Here is a 17,720-nt window from a genome sequence, read left to right as displayed (position 1 = left end):
CTTGTGCGGATAACAATAAAGTTTTTTATTCAATTTAATCACACTATCTTTTTATTTGAGGTAGATAATCTAACACCGAACGCGATGCGGTACTGTTGCACGTTTTTGGTCTGAATCTGTCGCGTCTGCCGTCGGCTCTCTACTTATTGGAGAGCTGGCCGATTTGGCCTTGCCAAATCGGCAGATCCGTTGTCCACTCAAGAAGATCGCCTGTTCAGCGTTCCCGGTACCGGTTACCGTGTCACGGTGTCGGCATTACCGATACCGGTATTTATTTCCGCGGGTCGTTATTGTTAATGGCCCCACTATGTCCAGTGCGCATTTTTCAAAAAACTTCTCGGGTGTGTCTGTGACCACCATGGGCATTTTTGCTTTTCTGCTCAGTTTATTTTTCTGGCAGTACTGGCATTGGCTGACGTATTCCTTCACGTCTCTTGTTATGCCCCGCTAGTTGTGATTTAATCTAATTCTATTAAGTGTTTTTGCCATTCCTTGGTGCCCTCCTAAAAGAGCATTGTGATATTCAAATAGTATCTGACGTTTTTCTTCCTCGATATATTTTTCCTTTGTTTCTTTATTCTCTGCTTCGTTATCTTCGTCTCTGAGGTCATTCACTGCTTTGTTACTAGTAACCGGATATCTGCTAAGAGCATTGACATTGCCTTTAACCGTGCACTGCACGATTTTGTAATTGTACTCCTCGAGTTTCAATCGCCACTGGATAAATCTCGAGCCTGGATCTGTAATGTTAAAAAGCCACACTAACGGTCTGTGATCCGTTATTATTTTGAATTTAGTTCCATACACCTTGATAGCCTTTGTAACTCTGTTAATACCGCATTCATCAACCTTTAAAATGTGGCGTGTTTTTTAACCCAAACGGCATTTGATTGAATTCGTAATGTCTGTGGGGTGTTGAAAATGCCGTTCTATTTTTATGCTCCTCCTTCATTGGAATTTGGTGGTATCCCGACGCTAGGTTGAGGATAGAAAAGTATTTTGCGTTTTCCAGCTGATCCAAAATCTTCGTAATGTTAGAGAGAACAAGTCACCGATAGTTAAGTTATTTAATTTGCAAAAATCTATTACTATTCTCAGTTTCTTCTGTCCTGAGGCGTCTGTTTTTTTGGGAACAACCAGTAATGGTGCGTTCCACTGGCTAATACTCGGTCAGATGATGTCATCAGCCAACATTTTTTTAACTTGTCGGTTCACTTCCTTCTTGTGTTTTACTGGTAATCTTTACGGTCTTACATTAAGCAGTACACTGTCTGTGTGTATAGGTAACTCGTGCGCCACTGCCTTCGTGTGGGTTAGTACATTCCTTTCTAGATGGAAGATGTCGCAAAATTCTTCGCAAATTTTCCGACAAGTTTCTTCTTTTTCCACATTTAAATGTTTTGTTCTTAATTGCTTAAATAGTCGTTTTTTCTTTCTTGTGTCGATTTATTGCTGTTTTCGGCTTCCCGTAACATGAGCGTGCTTGGTGCCTTCTGTTTTTATCTCTTCTACAGTGATTCGGTATAGTTATTTCTATGATGTTTACGGTTGTATTCATTACGCTGACCGGACAAGTATTGTCCGCTGGGCGTATGAGACAGCTTTCGATGAATATTCCAGGCTTTGTTTTTTTTGATAATTCCTATTTGGTTGCTCTCGGTCTGTATTATTGTTTTGCTATGGGGTGTTAACGTAAATTTTTTATATAGATGTAACTTAGAAATTATTTCTCCTATTCGGACTTGTTTTTTACAGTAGTCGTATTTTTCGCCTTGTTTATTTAAAAAATCTCTTTCTAGCATATCCTCATAGTCCATGGGAAAAGCATCTTTTACAATGTGCATCGTGTGCCGTATTTCTTGACTTCCAATGTTTATTGTAACTCATAACTTTCCAATCGTGTAAATTTTGTGTTCTGTCACGCCGGTAAGAACCACGTGTTTCTCGCGCATCTTGGTCTCTCCTTTCAAGGTTTTTGCCTTTATCAAGGTGATGGTTGCATCTGTATCTAGTAATAGGCTCAATTTTTTTTTCCTGAGCTCTCGTACTGGTAATGTTATTAGGTCTAGACCGTTGTGATTACGTTGCTTGCATGTCACTTGTACAACTGTATACTCGCGCATGGCGCGTTTTCTTGTCCTCTTTTTCCTTCTTTCTTCTTCGCTGTCATTGCTATTGTATGATGCTTTGCTTTCTTTATTACGGCGCTGCTTGCCTCTTTGGTCTACTGCAGCAGTGTTTATTCTTCTTTTCTTCTTTGACAGCCTCGGTTTTTCTCTTCGTGGCTTACCGTGCAGTATTTATCCACCGTGTTAGTACTAGCCGTTTTTTTTGGCCAGGGCAAGTGATATCGGTTTTGGCCCGATCTGCATTTGCACCCGTGATGACCTATTTTACCACATTTAAAACACTTTAATTGCTTGTCACCGTACTGTTCTTCTTTGTTGCCTATGTAGCGGTCAGTAGGTTTATCCGATTTTGCGTTTACTCCTTTCAGTTTTTCTTTGTTGGACGCGCCTTGTATTGCGTCCGTCAGCGACACGTAATTTCGGGATCGCACTATTAATTTTATATCTTCTTGCAATCCTAGCTGGAAGTTCTCTTGTGCTAATGCTTGAATTGTATCCAGGATCCCTTTTTTCTGCTCGGGCGTTTGTCTTTTCCCCTCGATCATAGACTGACATAGCTTCATGGCAAGTTTATCTACGCGAAAGCCGTATTCCTGTGCGTTCTCGCCAGATTTTTGGCGAGCTTGATTAAATCCATTTGTGATATGCGCGGTGCCGCGCTTTGCTAAATTACACATCTCTATTTCTTGTTTTAATTGGGTGTATATCGCGCGTTTGAAAATCATGTAAGGTTTTACATTTTAGCTATGTGCTTAATATCTAATTAGTTATTAACTCTTAATAACGAGTCTTTGTCTTGCGGATTTATTTCTTTTATTGCGTAGGAGCTTGGGTTTAAAAATTCTATTACGTCAGCTTGAACTGTTTCGTCCATTGTAGGGATCATGTCGCGTGCTTCTTTTAGCTTCATATACATGTATACAAGTCCACGCGAATTTTTAATGTCAGTTACCGTGCGACTGTATGCTATTTTTGGCAGTTCCAGAGATTCTGGATTTTTGCGTAAGTCCGACGTGTTTTGATTTCCGTAGTGTGCGCTTTCTACTCTCGTCATTCCATCTTGTAAAGCTCGCATTCCGTCGATTACTTGATCTAACACGTCTAGTATATTTCGTTGATCCCGCTGCGGCGCGGGTTGCTACTGTCTGGTGCGTCTTCGTGCGCTCGCGGTTCTTAACCAAAATATCTCTGCGTTGGACTTTTGTCACCCGCGCGCGATGTGACTTCTGGTTGACTCACCATTTTTCTTAGGTTACGCACCGCGGTGTAAAACTCTTCCGGGTTGAATACACTGCTATCAAACAATGACAGAGAGAATTCCCTCCGTAAGGTAATGCTAATATTCGAGCCTACATTTTTAACTGATTGTTTGTCCGTCGGCGGTACTGGATTTTTGTTGTGTCCGTTTTGAATTATGCTTGGGTCTAGTTTGTTAAATAAAAATTCCCGTTCTACAACTACGTTCGGCGGTAATTCTGTTTTGGACGCGGAATCGCTCGAGTAATAACATTTTAAATTTTGACGTATACTGTTGCGAATATCCTGCATGGACGGCGAAAATTGTGTCGCAAGATCAATAAAGTCGTCACAGTGTAATTTTTAATTATAATTACGAACTCTTAAAATCTGAAAATCTCACCTATGTTTTCATGGATATGTCTTTCTTAGACAATAAAAATTTTTTGTTTAACAATTAATAATATTAATATTTGTAACTTTTTAAAGAATGATTAAATACATTCAATACATAAGATACATTTTCTAATGCATAAAATTTGGGAAAACCGTTCTGCATCTTACTTTCGTTTTTATGAAAATAATAAAAATAATTAAAAATTAAAAAATGGTTATCGCCAGAACTCTTTTTATGACTAATATAGAACTGTAGATCTTTCAAAACCAAGCAAAAATTATGTCGACAACTTTCGCAGGACTAAGACTGAAGCTGTGTGAATCTAGCACCTTATTTTGTTCTAATTACGTAATTTTTTGTTAATGATCCGAACTATTTGTTTATACTATCAGGAATTATAAAACTATTGAAAACAAAGGCAGAACTCTAAAAAATTATTGATCCACGAATTTTCTACGAAATAGTACGCTTCACATTCTTCCGTCATTGATTCCTTTTCTTATATCATTATGTTATACACTTGTACATTAGATTGTACACTTGTATTAGGGTAAGTCAAATGAAAACGAGACAGACTGTATAACGTAACGGATACAGTCTGTCTCGTTTTTATTTGACTCACCCTGGTATTATTTTTTAATATTAATAATGCTTTTATATTTGTGTGCGTGCATGCGTGCGCGTCTTCGCGTTTGTGTGTTATTGATTTTCAAAAATAATACAATAATAAGTAGAATATCAAACTAATATACAAATAAAAAGTTAAAAAATAAGAAGTGCCATTTTTCAGTCAAACCGAATCTTGATGTCTGTAGTATTTTTACATAAGTTATCATATCATCTTTAAAATATCAGTCCTGTGCAAAATCCGACTCGTGAGCCAATTCGCTATCACCTCTCTGTTGCCTCGATAGAGCAAGACAGAAAATAAACAAAGAATGATAGATTCTTAAGATTCGAATGCAGGCAGAACTAAGAGCCTCTATCCTTTTTTATTTACTCTCTGTCTTATTCTATCAAGGCAACGGACGGAGAGATGGAAGCACTTTGGCTTGCAAGCTGGGTTTTGTACATGCATCGACATAAATGTCCCTTAGCTCTCGGAGCTCCACCTCAGCACAGACGTAAAGTCGCGCACGTACATACATGTCTCTTAGTAGCGCGGAGGAGATCGAAGAGTAGGAAGGAAAGTGGTGGAGAACACTACTATAATGCATACTTCTCGCTTGATACACGATCGAGAGAGAAAGCATGATACGAGGTGATACTGGGCAACTATTCGCGTCTTTCTGCATTATGCAATTGAGATACCACAATATTTGGTCGCGCGCCGTTTCAAGTTTAGCATAAAAGAATTTACTAATAGCGTCAATTTTGATTAATAAAATAAATACCAATGGCGTCTATTTTGACGATACTGCTATAGAGCGTCACCTTTAATTAATAAAATAAATACCAACAGCGTCTATTTCAACGATACTGTTGTAATAAATACTAAGAGTGCCATTAACACCCTCACCGCGCGACTTACTCCTAGCTAGGCAATTGCTAGACGGTTCCCGCACGCGATTAGTAAGAAAAGTACGCGTTTATTTGCCGACTTTACTAATTTTTATCTTGTAACTATTGCAAATTTTGAAAAATGGTAAAAGACTTTTCTTCTTTTTTGTATGTATATATATTCGGTATCAGGTAAAGTTCACTTATGCTCTCGTGGATTGATAGAGCAAGTCAAACTGAGAAGAAGTCTTTTACCATTTTTCAAAATTTGCAGAAATTACCGATAAAAATTAGTATAGTTGGTGAATGAGCGCGTATTTTCCCTACTCACCATATGCGAGAACCGCCTAGTTAGATGCAGGCGGCGCGGCAAGAGAACAAGGGAATAAGCGGCTCAGAACGGGAATCTTACGCCGCTGCTGGCCGATAGATATTGCTACTTCTTTCTCCTCAACGCGTCGCCTGCCATGGCGCCTCAGGCTTGGCGACTGACAGGCTGTTCCCGCATGCGCTGGACTTCTGTATTATCGACACTGATTGAGTTCGTCTTTTACTTTTGCATCTCCTTAACGCATCAAAATATACTACGCTGTAGTACTAGTTGTCCGTGCCCAAAATCATTTTCCTTCGTGTAGTTATTACTACTTTGCTGTTGAAGAAAACTGGCGTCCTACGTTGTCTGTACGTAATAACCAATCTTATAGCGTATGACAAATGACTTCTTAAGATTTGCGATGTTCACGATCTTCTTTCATACATAATACTACTTTAGATGCCAAATTCAGATATACACAGTACGGCACACATTATTCGATTATTTGAAAGCTACATTCAAGGCTTTTAAGCTGAACTAAAGTTAAAGAATAACATTTAACATACTTTTTAAAATTATGTAAAGAATATATAGTATAGATGTAAAAATTATTGCTACCTGCAAAATTAAAATTTAACTTTTATTATATAAAAACGTAGTTAACATTAATTAGACCAGTAACCACTCTACAAATTTAAATAGATTGTGTGTTTGATGCTCTGCAACGCGAATGGACACGGACACAATGCGGCAAGATGGAAATGCCGAAGAAATCAAATGAAAGACGCTTGATGCAATTAAAGAAAAATATAAGTTTTATTAATACTGAGATTACTCTGAAATTTACTCTATTACCACGATTTTTACTCCTCGCTAACTAATGCGAAAAGGCATTTTTTCGCCGTTTGTGGGAACCTATATAGTTTACGGCACAATTGGTTCCCGAAGGTTTCACATGAAACTTTCGCGGTTTCGTAGGGAACAAATCGTGCCGGTCTTAGTTGTTTGAATACACGAACAAAATCGTCGCATAGCGAGCGCTAATTGGCTGGTGACGGCGCGTAGCGCTTGACCACGCGTCCGATCATACGAACCGTGAACCGATTCCTTGGCCGCGCTACTTCGGTCAGCAAATAATAACACAATTCTAAAGTTAAGAATCAATAGCTCAAAATTATAATTGCAATGTTTCGCAACATTCTTTAGAATTGATAACGAAAATTGGCGAGTAATAATTGCGGCGTTCCGTAACACTGTAATAAATTAATTTTAACGGTGACTCTTAAAATTCAACGCGAATCATATAAGATAACATGACATTTCATCACCTCACCCCTACGATCTGCACATGAGTTTCTTCTTTCCTTTATTATTTATTTTCTTATAACTCTTATAACTTCAATCTATTATAAAAATTTTTTTAAAACGCATACTTTTCTAAGATTAAACTAAATCACCCTATATAAATAGTATAGAGATATATTAATTAATAACCAAATTATTATTTTAAATTGTATGTCTAAATTACATATACAACGATATCTTCCTGTTAATTTCTAATAACCATTTACGAGAATTTTACCTCAAGATCGTTTTTCTTTATGATGATTTCTTCCTGAAGCTGTCGTATCTCCGTTTCTGCTCTCTCGCGGATTCTTTTTTCTCGTGAGATTTCATTTAGCTGCATGCTGATAACTTCTTGCATTTCTGTCATTTGCTGATCGATTTCGCTATTTTTTTTCTCAAGATTTTCTATGTAAAGGGACATATTTTTCATGCGTTGACGCATAGTTTCTATCTCACCAATGAGCATCTCTTTTTCTTTCAACAGATTTTCCTTCCTCTTGCTAACGGTGATACTATAATTGTGAAATTAAAAAAAAAAGATTACAAATAGAATCATGATATTATTCATAAAAAAGAAATTTTTATAAACTTTTTAGAAGTACAAACAAAAGAAAATGGAAAAGTAAGGGTGCCATGTGTTAGGGTATAAGAGCTAGGAAAAAAAAATTAAAACATGTAGGGCAAAAAATATAGCTAAAAGATATTAAAATGAGAAAAAAGAATACACGGTGAGTCAGAATAAATATTGTTCCTTTTACAGACGTATTCGTAATCGAATTCTGAGACGTTTTTTTCTTTAATAAAAGTTTGTCCGGAACTTAGTTTTTAAGTTATGAGAAGGAATAGTTAGCGTATGACGGGTCGGATACAAGTGGTAGACAGGCGCGACTCACTATTACACGCGGATGTTTCCGTGAGGCGCCTGCTGCGCTCAAATGACACAATAGTACACGGAAACACATTTCCATTTAAACATTCTCTCTCTCTCTCTCTCTTACTTTAATTAGGATATATCTAACTTGTCAAATATTGATCCCTGTCATTCAGCCGTCAAATACCGGGATAACCGTGAAATCGGATACATTTAATCTGCTTTTTTCAGGGTAACCAAATAAAATATTTTATTTTGAGAAATATTTTCATGGTTTTTGCAAATAATTAAAAATAAAAAAATATTTAGAAGAAATTGATTTTAATAAAATCAATTCTTAAATATTTTGAATAAATAATAATTATCTTGATAGACATACATAGATCACACAATTTTTAACAAATAATGTAAACATGCATTTGCAACATTTTTTAAATAAATTGTATTAATGTAAATCGTATTAATTAATATTTTTATTTTGAATTGCCGCGTTTTAATTTACGTCTTTAACCAATCATTCCACTGTTATAACAACAGAACCAATAACATCCATTCGACTGCTTGCTATCATCGAGTTGTGTGATTGTAACGTAACACGTGTTTGTTTAAGTAATTTTAACGCGTCGAATAATGTAGTAATCAGTAGTGATTAATAGTAATTAATAAAACTGATCGATCAGTTCGTCGCGTCGTTCCGCGTTTATCGATCAAGTGAGTAAATAATATAAATGCAGTGAAATGTGAAACAACTTTAAAGAATAAAGGACAAATTTTAATTGAATTGTTGCATCGTGGAAACAATAAATTAATCGCCGTACGGGATAGTGTGTGAGTACACGTGCTCAAACTTGTTTGAACACCCTCAAACTTCTCAAACTCTCTCCCTTTTCTTCCTTCGCTTCTTGTGCGTTTTAAATGCTACTTTTAACTTGTAAATGATATTAAGTAATTCCATTTACATTAAATTTTATTATTCGCGGGCGTACATTCATTATAATACTGTTGTGTCCGGTGGTGGCTCGAGGCACGTCGGTAGGTATATCGGGATCGTTACAGCGCCTTAGGAATTAGGACTCTTAGGAAGGGCCGCTTGGTGGTCGAAGATAAAACACTTGCTGTTCCAACGTTATTATAATGTATATTTTTGTCTAATGTTCCCGGTTACACTTGCTCAATGTTGAGGCTTCTTACTCGTACTCTTTCTTGTCGGACGGCCCGGTATATATAGGTCGGTTGTTATCTCCGGATTGTGTTACAGGCTCGACGTGTAAATCACGCACGGCGAGTAACACATCGGATAGTTGTTCGTTAGACTCTTCCGTCGCTTTCCGATTTTGTCGCGATATTTATACAGAAATCTGTCGTTTGGTTCGGCCAATTGTGTTCCTGCAGCATGTAGCTCCCTGGCTTAGCTGAAATCCGAATACCGGAAAGCGACTCAGCAGTAGCTGGCGTAGCGCGATAGTATTTCGGGCCGGAAGCCTAACCATTAGAGTCTTTCGATTCTTTCGCGTATTCAAATCCACTGCATAGCAATAGGAATCTTAATTTTCTGTTGCTATGTGCGTTATTAATGTAGTTGTACGCAACAATACTGTTGCACTCATGTGTCGCACCTGTAACCGTAAACTTGAAAATTTCACGGTCATCCCGGTATTTGACGGCCGGATGACAGAAATCGGTATTTGACGGCCGGATGACGGAGATCGATATTTGACAAATTAAATATAGCATAATTAAAGTGAAATTGATTGACTGACTGACTGAGCTTTTATTATATTCTAGGGCACAGCCCTCTAAGAATATTACAAAAACAAGGTTATTTAGACAGTTATACCGTGCTTAAAATTAAGACAACAAAAGAAAATTATAACTAAATAAAACTAAAAATAAAACTAGAAATCTAACATAATGTAAACAAAAAGGCCAAACATAATAAAAGAAAGATTATTTAAGTATATACATTGAAAAAAGACGCAGAAAGAAAAATGAAAAAGTAAATATAAAAGTGTGCAAGAAAAATGCAAGGAATAAAATAGAAAAGTAAAGTATAAAGAGTAAAAAACGTGAGGTCAGTCCCCTCTCCTCTGCCGCAGATAACTGAAGAAAAAGATGAATGATTTTAATGAGTTCGCTTCTTTTACGCGAAGCGGGAGAGCGTCCCACATGGGGCAACCAGAAAGAAGGAAAGAATGCTGGTAGGTAGAGGTGCGACAGGACGGGACAGCCAAGTCTTAAGGAGAAAAAGAAAAGCGAAGATGGGAGAGAGATCTAGAAGCAGGTTCTGTGCCAGAAAGAGAGGAAAACCGGAATGGATTATCGAAAAAGTACCCCGTTTACCCGACATGATATATCACAAACTTGATCGCTCCAGCTCAGACTGCTTGTCATTTGGAGTCCCAGGTTACAAACGGAATCCGTTAGTTCTATTGGATTGTTATTGAGATAAAGCTTTATACAATCTAAATAAGAAGGCCTATTCGGTCATAGCTGGATTTTAGTGCTTTATGTATACATGTGATTTTATATACTTTCTCAGACTCAACCAAACTGCGCGCCGTTATTTTCGGTCATATAACACAGTTATAATCGAATAAGAGTTAGTAATATTACTTTTATTAAATTAAAATTAATTTATTAATACTTGATGCTTACTTGATGCTTACTGCATCTATTAAATCTTTCCCCTCTGAAAAAACTGTAAAGAATTTATTGCGAAAAATATCACCATAGCCAGGGTTTGAACCTGGCTAAGACACCCGTACCGGAGATTCGGGAGATTTCAGGTTCGAACCCTGGCTAAGGCGATATTTTTTGCAATAAATTCTTTACAGTTTTTTCAAGAGGAAAAGGGTTAATATAGATGCTAGTAAGCATCAAGTATTATTAAATTAATTTTAATTTAATAAATGTGATATTACTAACTCTTATTTGATAATAACTGCGTTATATGACCAAAAGTAATGGCGCGCAGTTTGGTTGAGTCTGAGAAAATATATAAAATCACCCGTATACATAAAGCAATAAAATCCAGCTATGACCGAATAGGCCTTCTTATTTAGATTGTATGTTACATGTATCGATCGAATAATTTTCTAGTTTATAAAGCTTTATGTTTGAAAGAGAGATAACATTCACAAATTTGGCGCTGCCCAAAAGTACGGCTTTTGTTTTACTTACATTGAGCCTGAGCCGATTGCTCCCAACCCAGCGTTCAACCGCAACTATGTCTTTATTGATCAACATGACAACTTTGGTAAGATCATGTGGGAAGAAATGAAAGTAGATCTGAAGATCATCAGCATAAAGTAAGTGATGACAATGACGAAGTGAGTGCCTCAGACTATTAATAGAAATAGAGAACAACAAGGGGCCTAGTATGGAGCCTTGAGAAACCTTGGCACTAACCGGCGATCAGGATGAGAGGGAGTCATTAGGCCCCTTGACCCGTTGGAATCTCCCGAAAAAGTATGACTGAAGCCACGCTAAGGTAGATGACGAAATATTAAGGTTTTTTAATTTTTCGATTAAAATGCAGTGAGAGACTGAGTCAAAAGCCTTAATGAGTTCAAACAAGACGAGCAGGGTGACCATACGCTTGTCAATAGCCAGTCTAACGTCATCCACAAGTTTGATTAAGGCAGACTGCGTGCTATGACTTTTTCCTGAAACCAGTCTGATAAGGATCTAGAAGACTATGTGTTAATAAATGGTTTATCAGACAGTCGAAGACAATCCTCTCAAGAACCTTAAAGAGAAAACTGAGAAAGGAAATAAGACAAAAATCAAACGGAGCAGAGGAATACGAGGTGTGTTCAAAAAGTATCGCGAATTTTGTGTTTTTTCAAAAATTATTTATTTATTCATGAATTTTGTCCCCTTCAAAATAATCCCCATGAGATATTATACACTTGTGCCAACGGTTTTTCCAATCTTCGAAGCACTTCAAAAAATCATTTTTTTTTATCTTGTTCAGCTCCTCCTTCGATGCCGTCTTTATCTCGTCAAGCGTAGCGTAACGTCGTCCTTTCATGGGCCTCTTCAGTTTAGGGAACAAGAAAAAGTCACAGGGGGCCAGATCTGGGGAATACGGTGGCTGCGGCATCATTAGTGTGTTGTTTTTGGCCAAAAAGTCGCGCACAAGCAACGATGTGTGAGCAGGGGCGTTATCGTGGTGCAAAAGCCAATTTTTGTTCTTCCACAAATCCGGGCGTTTCTGGCGGATTGCTTCGCGCAAATTGCGCATAACTTGCAGGTAATATTCCTTATTGACCGTTCTACCCTGTGGCAAGAACTCATGATGCACCACGCCCCTGCAATCGAAGAAAACTGTCAGCAAAACTTTCACATTCGACCGAACTTGGCGCGCTTTTTTCGGTCTTGGTTCGTGCGGCAGCTTCCATTGAGATGATTGAGCTTTGGTTTCCACGTCATAACCATAAACCCACGATTCGTCACCAGTTATGACCCTCTGGAGCAAATTTGGGTCGTCGCGGACAGAGTCCAACATCTCATTAGCAATGTTCATGCGATGCTGTTTTTGGTCGCAATTGAGCAATTTTGGTACGAATTTCGCGGCGACCCGTCTCATGCCCAAATCATTGATAAAAATCGAATGGCACGAGCCAATCGATATGTTTAGGTCCTCAGCAACTTCTCTAACGGTGATTCGACGATTGGCCAATACCATTTTCTCCACTTCATTAATTTTTTCGTCTGTTGTTGAAGTGCTCGGGCGTCCAGCACGCTCTTCGTCGTTCACATCTTCTCAGCCTTCTGAGAACATTTTGTACCACCGATAAACGTTGCTTCGGTCCAAGGTAGCTTCTCCGTATGCCACAGTCAACATTCGGAATGCATCCGCGCACTTAATTTCGTTTTTCACACAAAATTTGATACAGGTTCTTTGATCCATTTTTTTGAATAGGTAAAAATCGAAGACGATCCAAAACACGTGCAAGCAAAGCAGCTGTCAACAATTAAGTGAACATTCAAAATGGCCGAGCTTGTCGGCATAAGTAAGAGACATGAGTACCAACATAACGCCACAAAAAGATCGAAATTCGAATATACGTAACCCGCGAAAATTCAAAATTCGCGATACTTTTTGAACACACCTCGTATATAACTTTGGTTCTAATCAACATTTTTTAACAATCTTTTTTTTATATGGGAGTTCAGAATCTCAAAAATGTGACTGCCTAATTGATATTGCCGAAAAATGACTTATTGTTAAGTTATAAAAGAAAAACCATTAAGCAAATATTAGAAAATGTTCAAAAATCCACTTTTCCTTTAAAAAATCATATCTCTGCAATAAAAAACTTATAAGGACTTTCAAATACGGCATTTTAAAGTTAAAAAGTCATACTTTTAAAAAAAGTTATAGTATTGTCATTCCTTTTGAAAAGTAGAATTATATAACAAGGAGAATATGAGGTATTATTGGGTGTCTAAAAATCTTTTTTCTTTTTTAAATCATATCTTTGCAGTAAAAAACTTTTAAAGACTTTACAATATACGGCGTTTTAAAGCTAAAGAGTCATACTTTAAAAAAAAAATTATCTCTGGTGTCGAGATACTCGAGGATGACGGTGATTGGTCGAGAATGCTCGGCCGGTGATAGTAACGAGAATGCTCGTCGAGGATATCGGAGTCGACCGGTCGAGAATACTCGGCCGAGGATAGCGACGGGAATGCCCGTCGGGGAACAGGAGATCGACGAATATGCTTGTCTTCGGGAGCGATCGAGAGTGCTCGGTCGCCTGGACAGGTCGGAGAGTCGGACGGCTCTGCCTTTGCGTTCCCACTGCCGGCTTATATATTCGAACGCGCGGTTGGGCGAGCCAGTTCGCGCGCTCGGTCGGCCAAGTCAGAGTGGGTGCGTTGTGGAACGCCACGGTCGGCGCGCGTGTGGCCGCGTGGTTAGAGTCCCTAGAAGTAGAGAGTCTGGACATCTGCCCCTAAAATGTCGGTGATGAATATGTCAGTGTATGTACGTGAGCTTTATGTGTGTGTATGTTTATCGTTGTGTGCACTTGAACGTGTTGTATGCTGTTATCGCATTGGCTAAAGAGGATTAAACAAGGATCCGTATTGGTGCTGTCATTTTAGGTGCACAATCACGTGCATCCAATCACGTGGAACCCCAAAATGTCCAAACTCTCTACTTCTAGGGACTCTACGCGTGGTCGTGCGGCGAAGTTAGGCTATGCACGCACGTGATCTCCTGCCACGCTCGGTATTCGTCATTCGGTGGACGGAACAAAGGCGCGCGAACGGTAGAGGGGCGTATCGTTACACGTTTAAGGGTTAATTTTTACATTTTAATGATGTTGTATTACATTATTTGAGAATATTAATATTACTTTTATCAACAAATATCATTTTTTACTAAATAAAGTCTTAATCGCACATTATAAAATAATGTCCAAACAACGTCTATAAAAAACCTTTTTATATCCTGCCAAGACAACATAATGATGTTCATTTAACGTCGAAAGACGATATATTATACGTCCAAAGGATGTTTTCTAGATCGTTTTCTGACGTCTACAAGACACAATTAGTATGTCATCTAGACGTCAAGATATGTCGGACCGCGATGTCCCTTGGGCGTCCAAAGGACATCCTTGTGTTGTGTGGATCTTCTTGACTGTCACATTGCTAAAGAAAATAAATATTCTCTTCTAATCTATATTTTATTGATGCATATTTCTACACAAAATAAAGTGTCTTGTATATTATTTTTTGATAACTCTATTTTTTATAACTTAATATTTTTATTTGCAGAATCGAGGAATCAGTATTATGTAGAAGGAAATATAATTCTGATGTATTGTTTTCAAAATATTTTACCGGTTTGATAATATTTGCTCATCCTATACATTGCTACTCACATTATAATTTCATCTCGCAATGGAAGTTTTTTTAGTTATCTTACGTACAAATAGACTTACTCCTTCTCAGCTGCCAGTTGTTTATTTTTTTGCTCAATCTCCACACCTAACTTTTTAATATTTATACGTAAATTCTCAATCATTTCCTGTGCATTTTGTTCACGCGTATGTGCCGCATCGGCCAGTTTCGTTGTTTTAGTAACTTCTTCTTTTAATTGAGCTATCTCGTATACGTAGGTCTCTAGTGTTTTTTTAATCTCATCCATCTTGTATGTGTTGTCCACAATTTCATTCTAAAAAAGCATTTGCAATAAGTCACAAGAATTTAAAACATAGAGATAGAGATAAAGACGGAAAACAGAGATAGAAACTAAATTTAGTTTTTTCGAGCAATTCGATACTATTCAATTTTACCTGGAGTAATATGCATTGTCCTGATAGTTCTTTCTCCTTTTTGTGAGATTTATACAAGGATTCGTAGAGTCTTCTATATTCAGCTTCGAAAGGAGCAAGTGCTTCATTAGTACTCATTTCCTTCATTATCTAGATCGATAAAAATAAACAACATATTTTTAATTCTAAAACACTAATGAATGCGTAAAACATTAATGTAAACTTAGATCTAACAAAAAACCGTTTTGGTTTGTACAACAAGTTAGTAAAAATCCTTAAAATCAGTAATAGTTGACAGCTTAAAATATGAATTAGAAAAGGAACTGAGATCGTATAGGTCATAGGTTCCAAGAAATTGAGTATTATAGCGCCTGATAAAAGTTCTGAAAAGGCTAATAATTTCAAAAAATATTTATTTATCTAAGACATATCTAAGATTTACTATCTGATATAATGAGACTAGAAGAGAGATGGTACTATAAGTCGATGTTAAAAGTGATGAAAATATCTGGTAATATGTTCTGCGCACGTCGCACAAACGCTACAACTCAAGCAGCGACTATCACCCTTCCTTCTCAAGGTCCATTCCAAGTGTATTAAATAAATATCAACAATAGTTCTTTTAAACTCTATTAATTTTGTATCATACATTTTTTTAGATAAGTCAATATTCTTTGAAATTATTAGTCATTTCAAACTTTTATCACGCGTTATAATACCCAATTTCTTGGAACCTATGACTTATACGGTCTCGCTTTCTCTTTTAATTCACATTTTAAGCTGTTAACTATTAATAATTTCAAAGATTTTTGATAACTTGTTGTACAAACCAAAATGGTTCCTTGTAAGAGGTCTAACAACATTTCAAACAATTCGCATTTATAGAGATATTAGAATAATCACAGAAAAACTTCAGAATTTTGAGAACAATTAGTTATTACTCCATTACTACATATCTTTATATTAAAAAAAACAAATACCTAGAATTTTTTATATATTTCTTTATAAAGTAAATAAATTTGTATTTTCAATTATTTTATACATACTAATAAGATGTTAAATATATTTTTTAACAAAGTTTAACTATTACTTTCATAAATTTCATATAACAGAAAAACGTATTAAAGAGTAACGTATTAAGAGTAACGTATTAAGAGTAACGTATTAAGAGTAAATATTTAACTTAAAGAAATGTTGAAGTGATACCCGAACTCACTTGATGTCGGTATTACAGATTCTTTTTTCGAGCAAGAGTCGAGCGGCACGCGGTCGTGTGCAAAGGATAACGGGAATAGCGCTAAGGCCGGAAGAGTAGGCTAGTGCTCTTTATCCAACGCATTCATGAATATATTATCTGTTCTTGTTCTTCAACTTTAGCACCATCTAATACAAGTTCTATCATCTACTGTGTCCCACAATAATTGCTCTATTTACCATGGTTCATCTTCGTTGCATACACAAAATTTCGTAGACGTAAGTCTTTTATATTAGATTTTTAAGACAAATTTTGGAAATTTTATGTTATTTTTGCATGAAATCTGCACCTTATAATACACTCATTTTGTAAAAAAAAAACAAATATTTGTATAAAGCATATATTGGCACCCATTGCTAACTTTAAATGCCATATTGGACAAAGATTAGATTAAAAAAGGTATAAATTTAACGTTTTTGACATATATAAAGTCGATTACTACATATGTATAGCACATATTGAAATCAATATTGCAAGTAGTTAACGTAGTTCGATTTTAGTTTGCATGAGCTTTGCACAAATCTATGATCATGCTAATCTCATAAACAAAATAAAATTAGTTGCTGTGTTACTACTAAAACAGTATCTTTTATTTATCTCTGCGATTCTCTTCACTTCTATATTTTTCCTCGTTGTGATAAAACGTTTTGTAGTTTGCTTATATAATAATTAAGTTGTGAACTGTAAAACACCTAATTCTTTCATAGAATTTAAACTAACCTTGGTTATTGACCCTGAACATACTTTAGGGCTCATTCAAAAAATAGTGAAAGGAATTAGTTAAGAAAAACGGTTTTACAAAGAAGATCTTGTTTCCGTTGAATTTCCGAAATTTAAAGAAGAGATTCAAAGAAGATATAATGATTACGTCAAGAAGAACGGTGTTACAAAGAAGACCTTGTTCCCGTTGAATTTCCAAAATTTAAAGAAAAGATTCAAAGAAAATATAATGACGGAATCATCGTATAATCATCCTCCCATTACAAAATTAAAAGGAAGAGAAAACTATTCCACATAGAAGATCGCTTTGAAGAGTCTACCTTAATTAGACGGTCTGTGGAAAACGGTTCAGGGAACGAAGACCAACGAGGAGAAGATTATGAGGCAAGAGCAAAGATTATCTTCAGCGTAGATGAGTCAATCTTTGTGCATGTTTCAAAAGTAACGACGGCACAACAAGCGTGGAAGAATCTAAAATCAACGTTCGAAGACTTTGGACTCACGAAGAAGGTTGGTCTCCTGCAAAAAATAACGATCACGAGATTAGAAACCTGCGGCGGTTCAATTGAAAAATACGTCGGTGAGATTATGTCTACGGCGCACCAACTGACTTCGATCGACTTTGAAATAAATCAAAAAGGCTGGGAACGGTTCGTTAGT

At 36.7% G+C, this 17,720-nt stretch overlaps 1 protein-coding gene across 1 annotated transcript in view; it reads right to left on the bottom strand.

Moving 5' to 3' along the window:
- Positions 1-17,720, bottom strand: part of LOC105198758 (cilia- and flagella-associated protein 58) — a 97,369-nt gene that overhangs the window by 70,445 nt on the left and 9,204 nt on the right. Inside the window, exons 3-5 of the mRNA XM_039448497.1 lie at positions 15,107-15,235; positions 14,753-14,985; positions 7,158-7,434 (exon numbers count right to left, since the gene is read on the bottom strand). Coding sequence (XP_039304431.1) covers positions 7,158-7,434; positions 14,753-14,985; positions 15,107-15,235 — 639 coding nt within the window. The remainder of the gene's footprint in view (positions 1-7,157; positions 7,435-14,752; positions 14,986-15,106; positions 15,236-17,720) is intronic.

The sequence above is a fragment of the Solenopsis invicta genome, chromosome 1 (genome assembly GCF_016802725.1).
Source record: "Solenopsis invicta isolate M01_SB chromosome 1, UNIL_Sinv_3.0, whole genome shotgun sequence".
NCBI classification, from domain to species: domain Eukaryota; kingdom Metazoa; phylum Arthropoda; class Insecta; order Hymenoptera; family Formicidae; genus Solenopsis; species Solenopsis invicta.
Note: the sequence above shows the minus strand (reverse complement) of the source record. Positions and strands in the feature narration are given on the sequence as shown.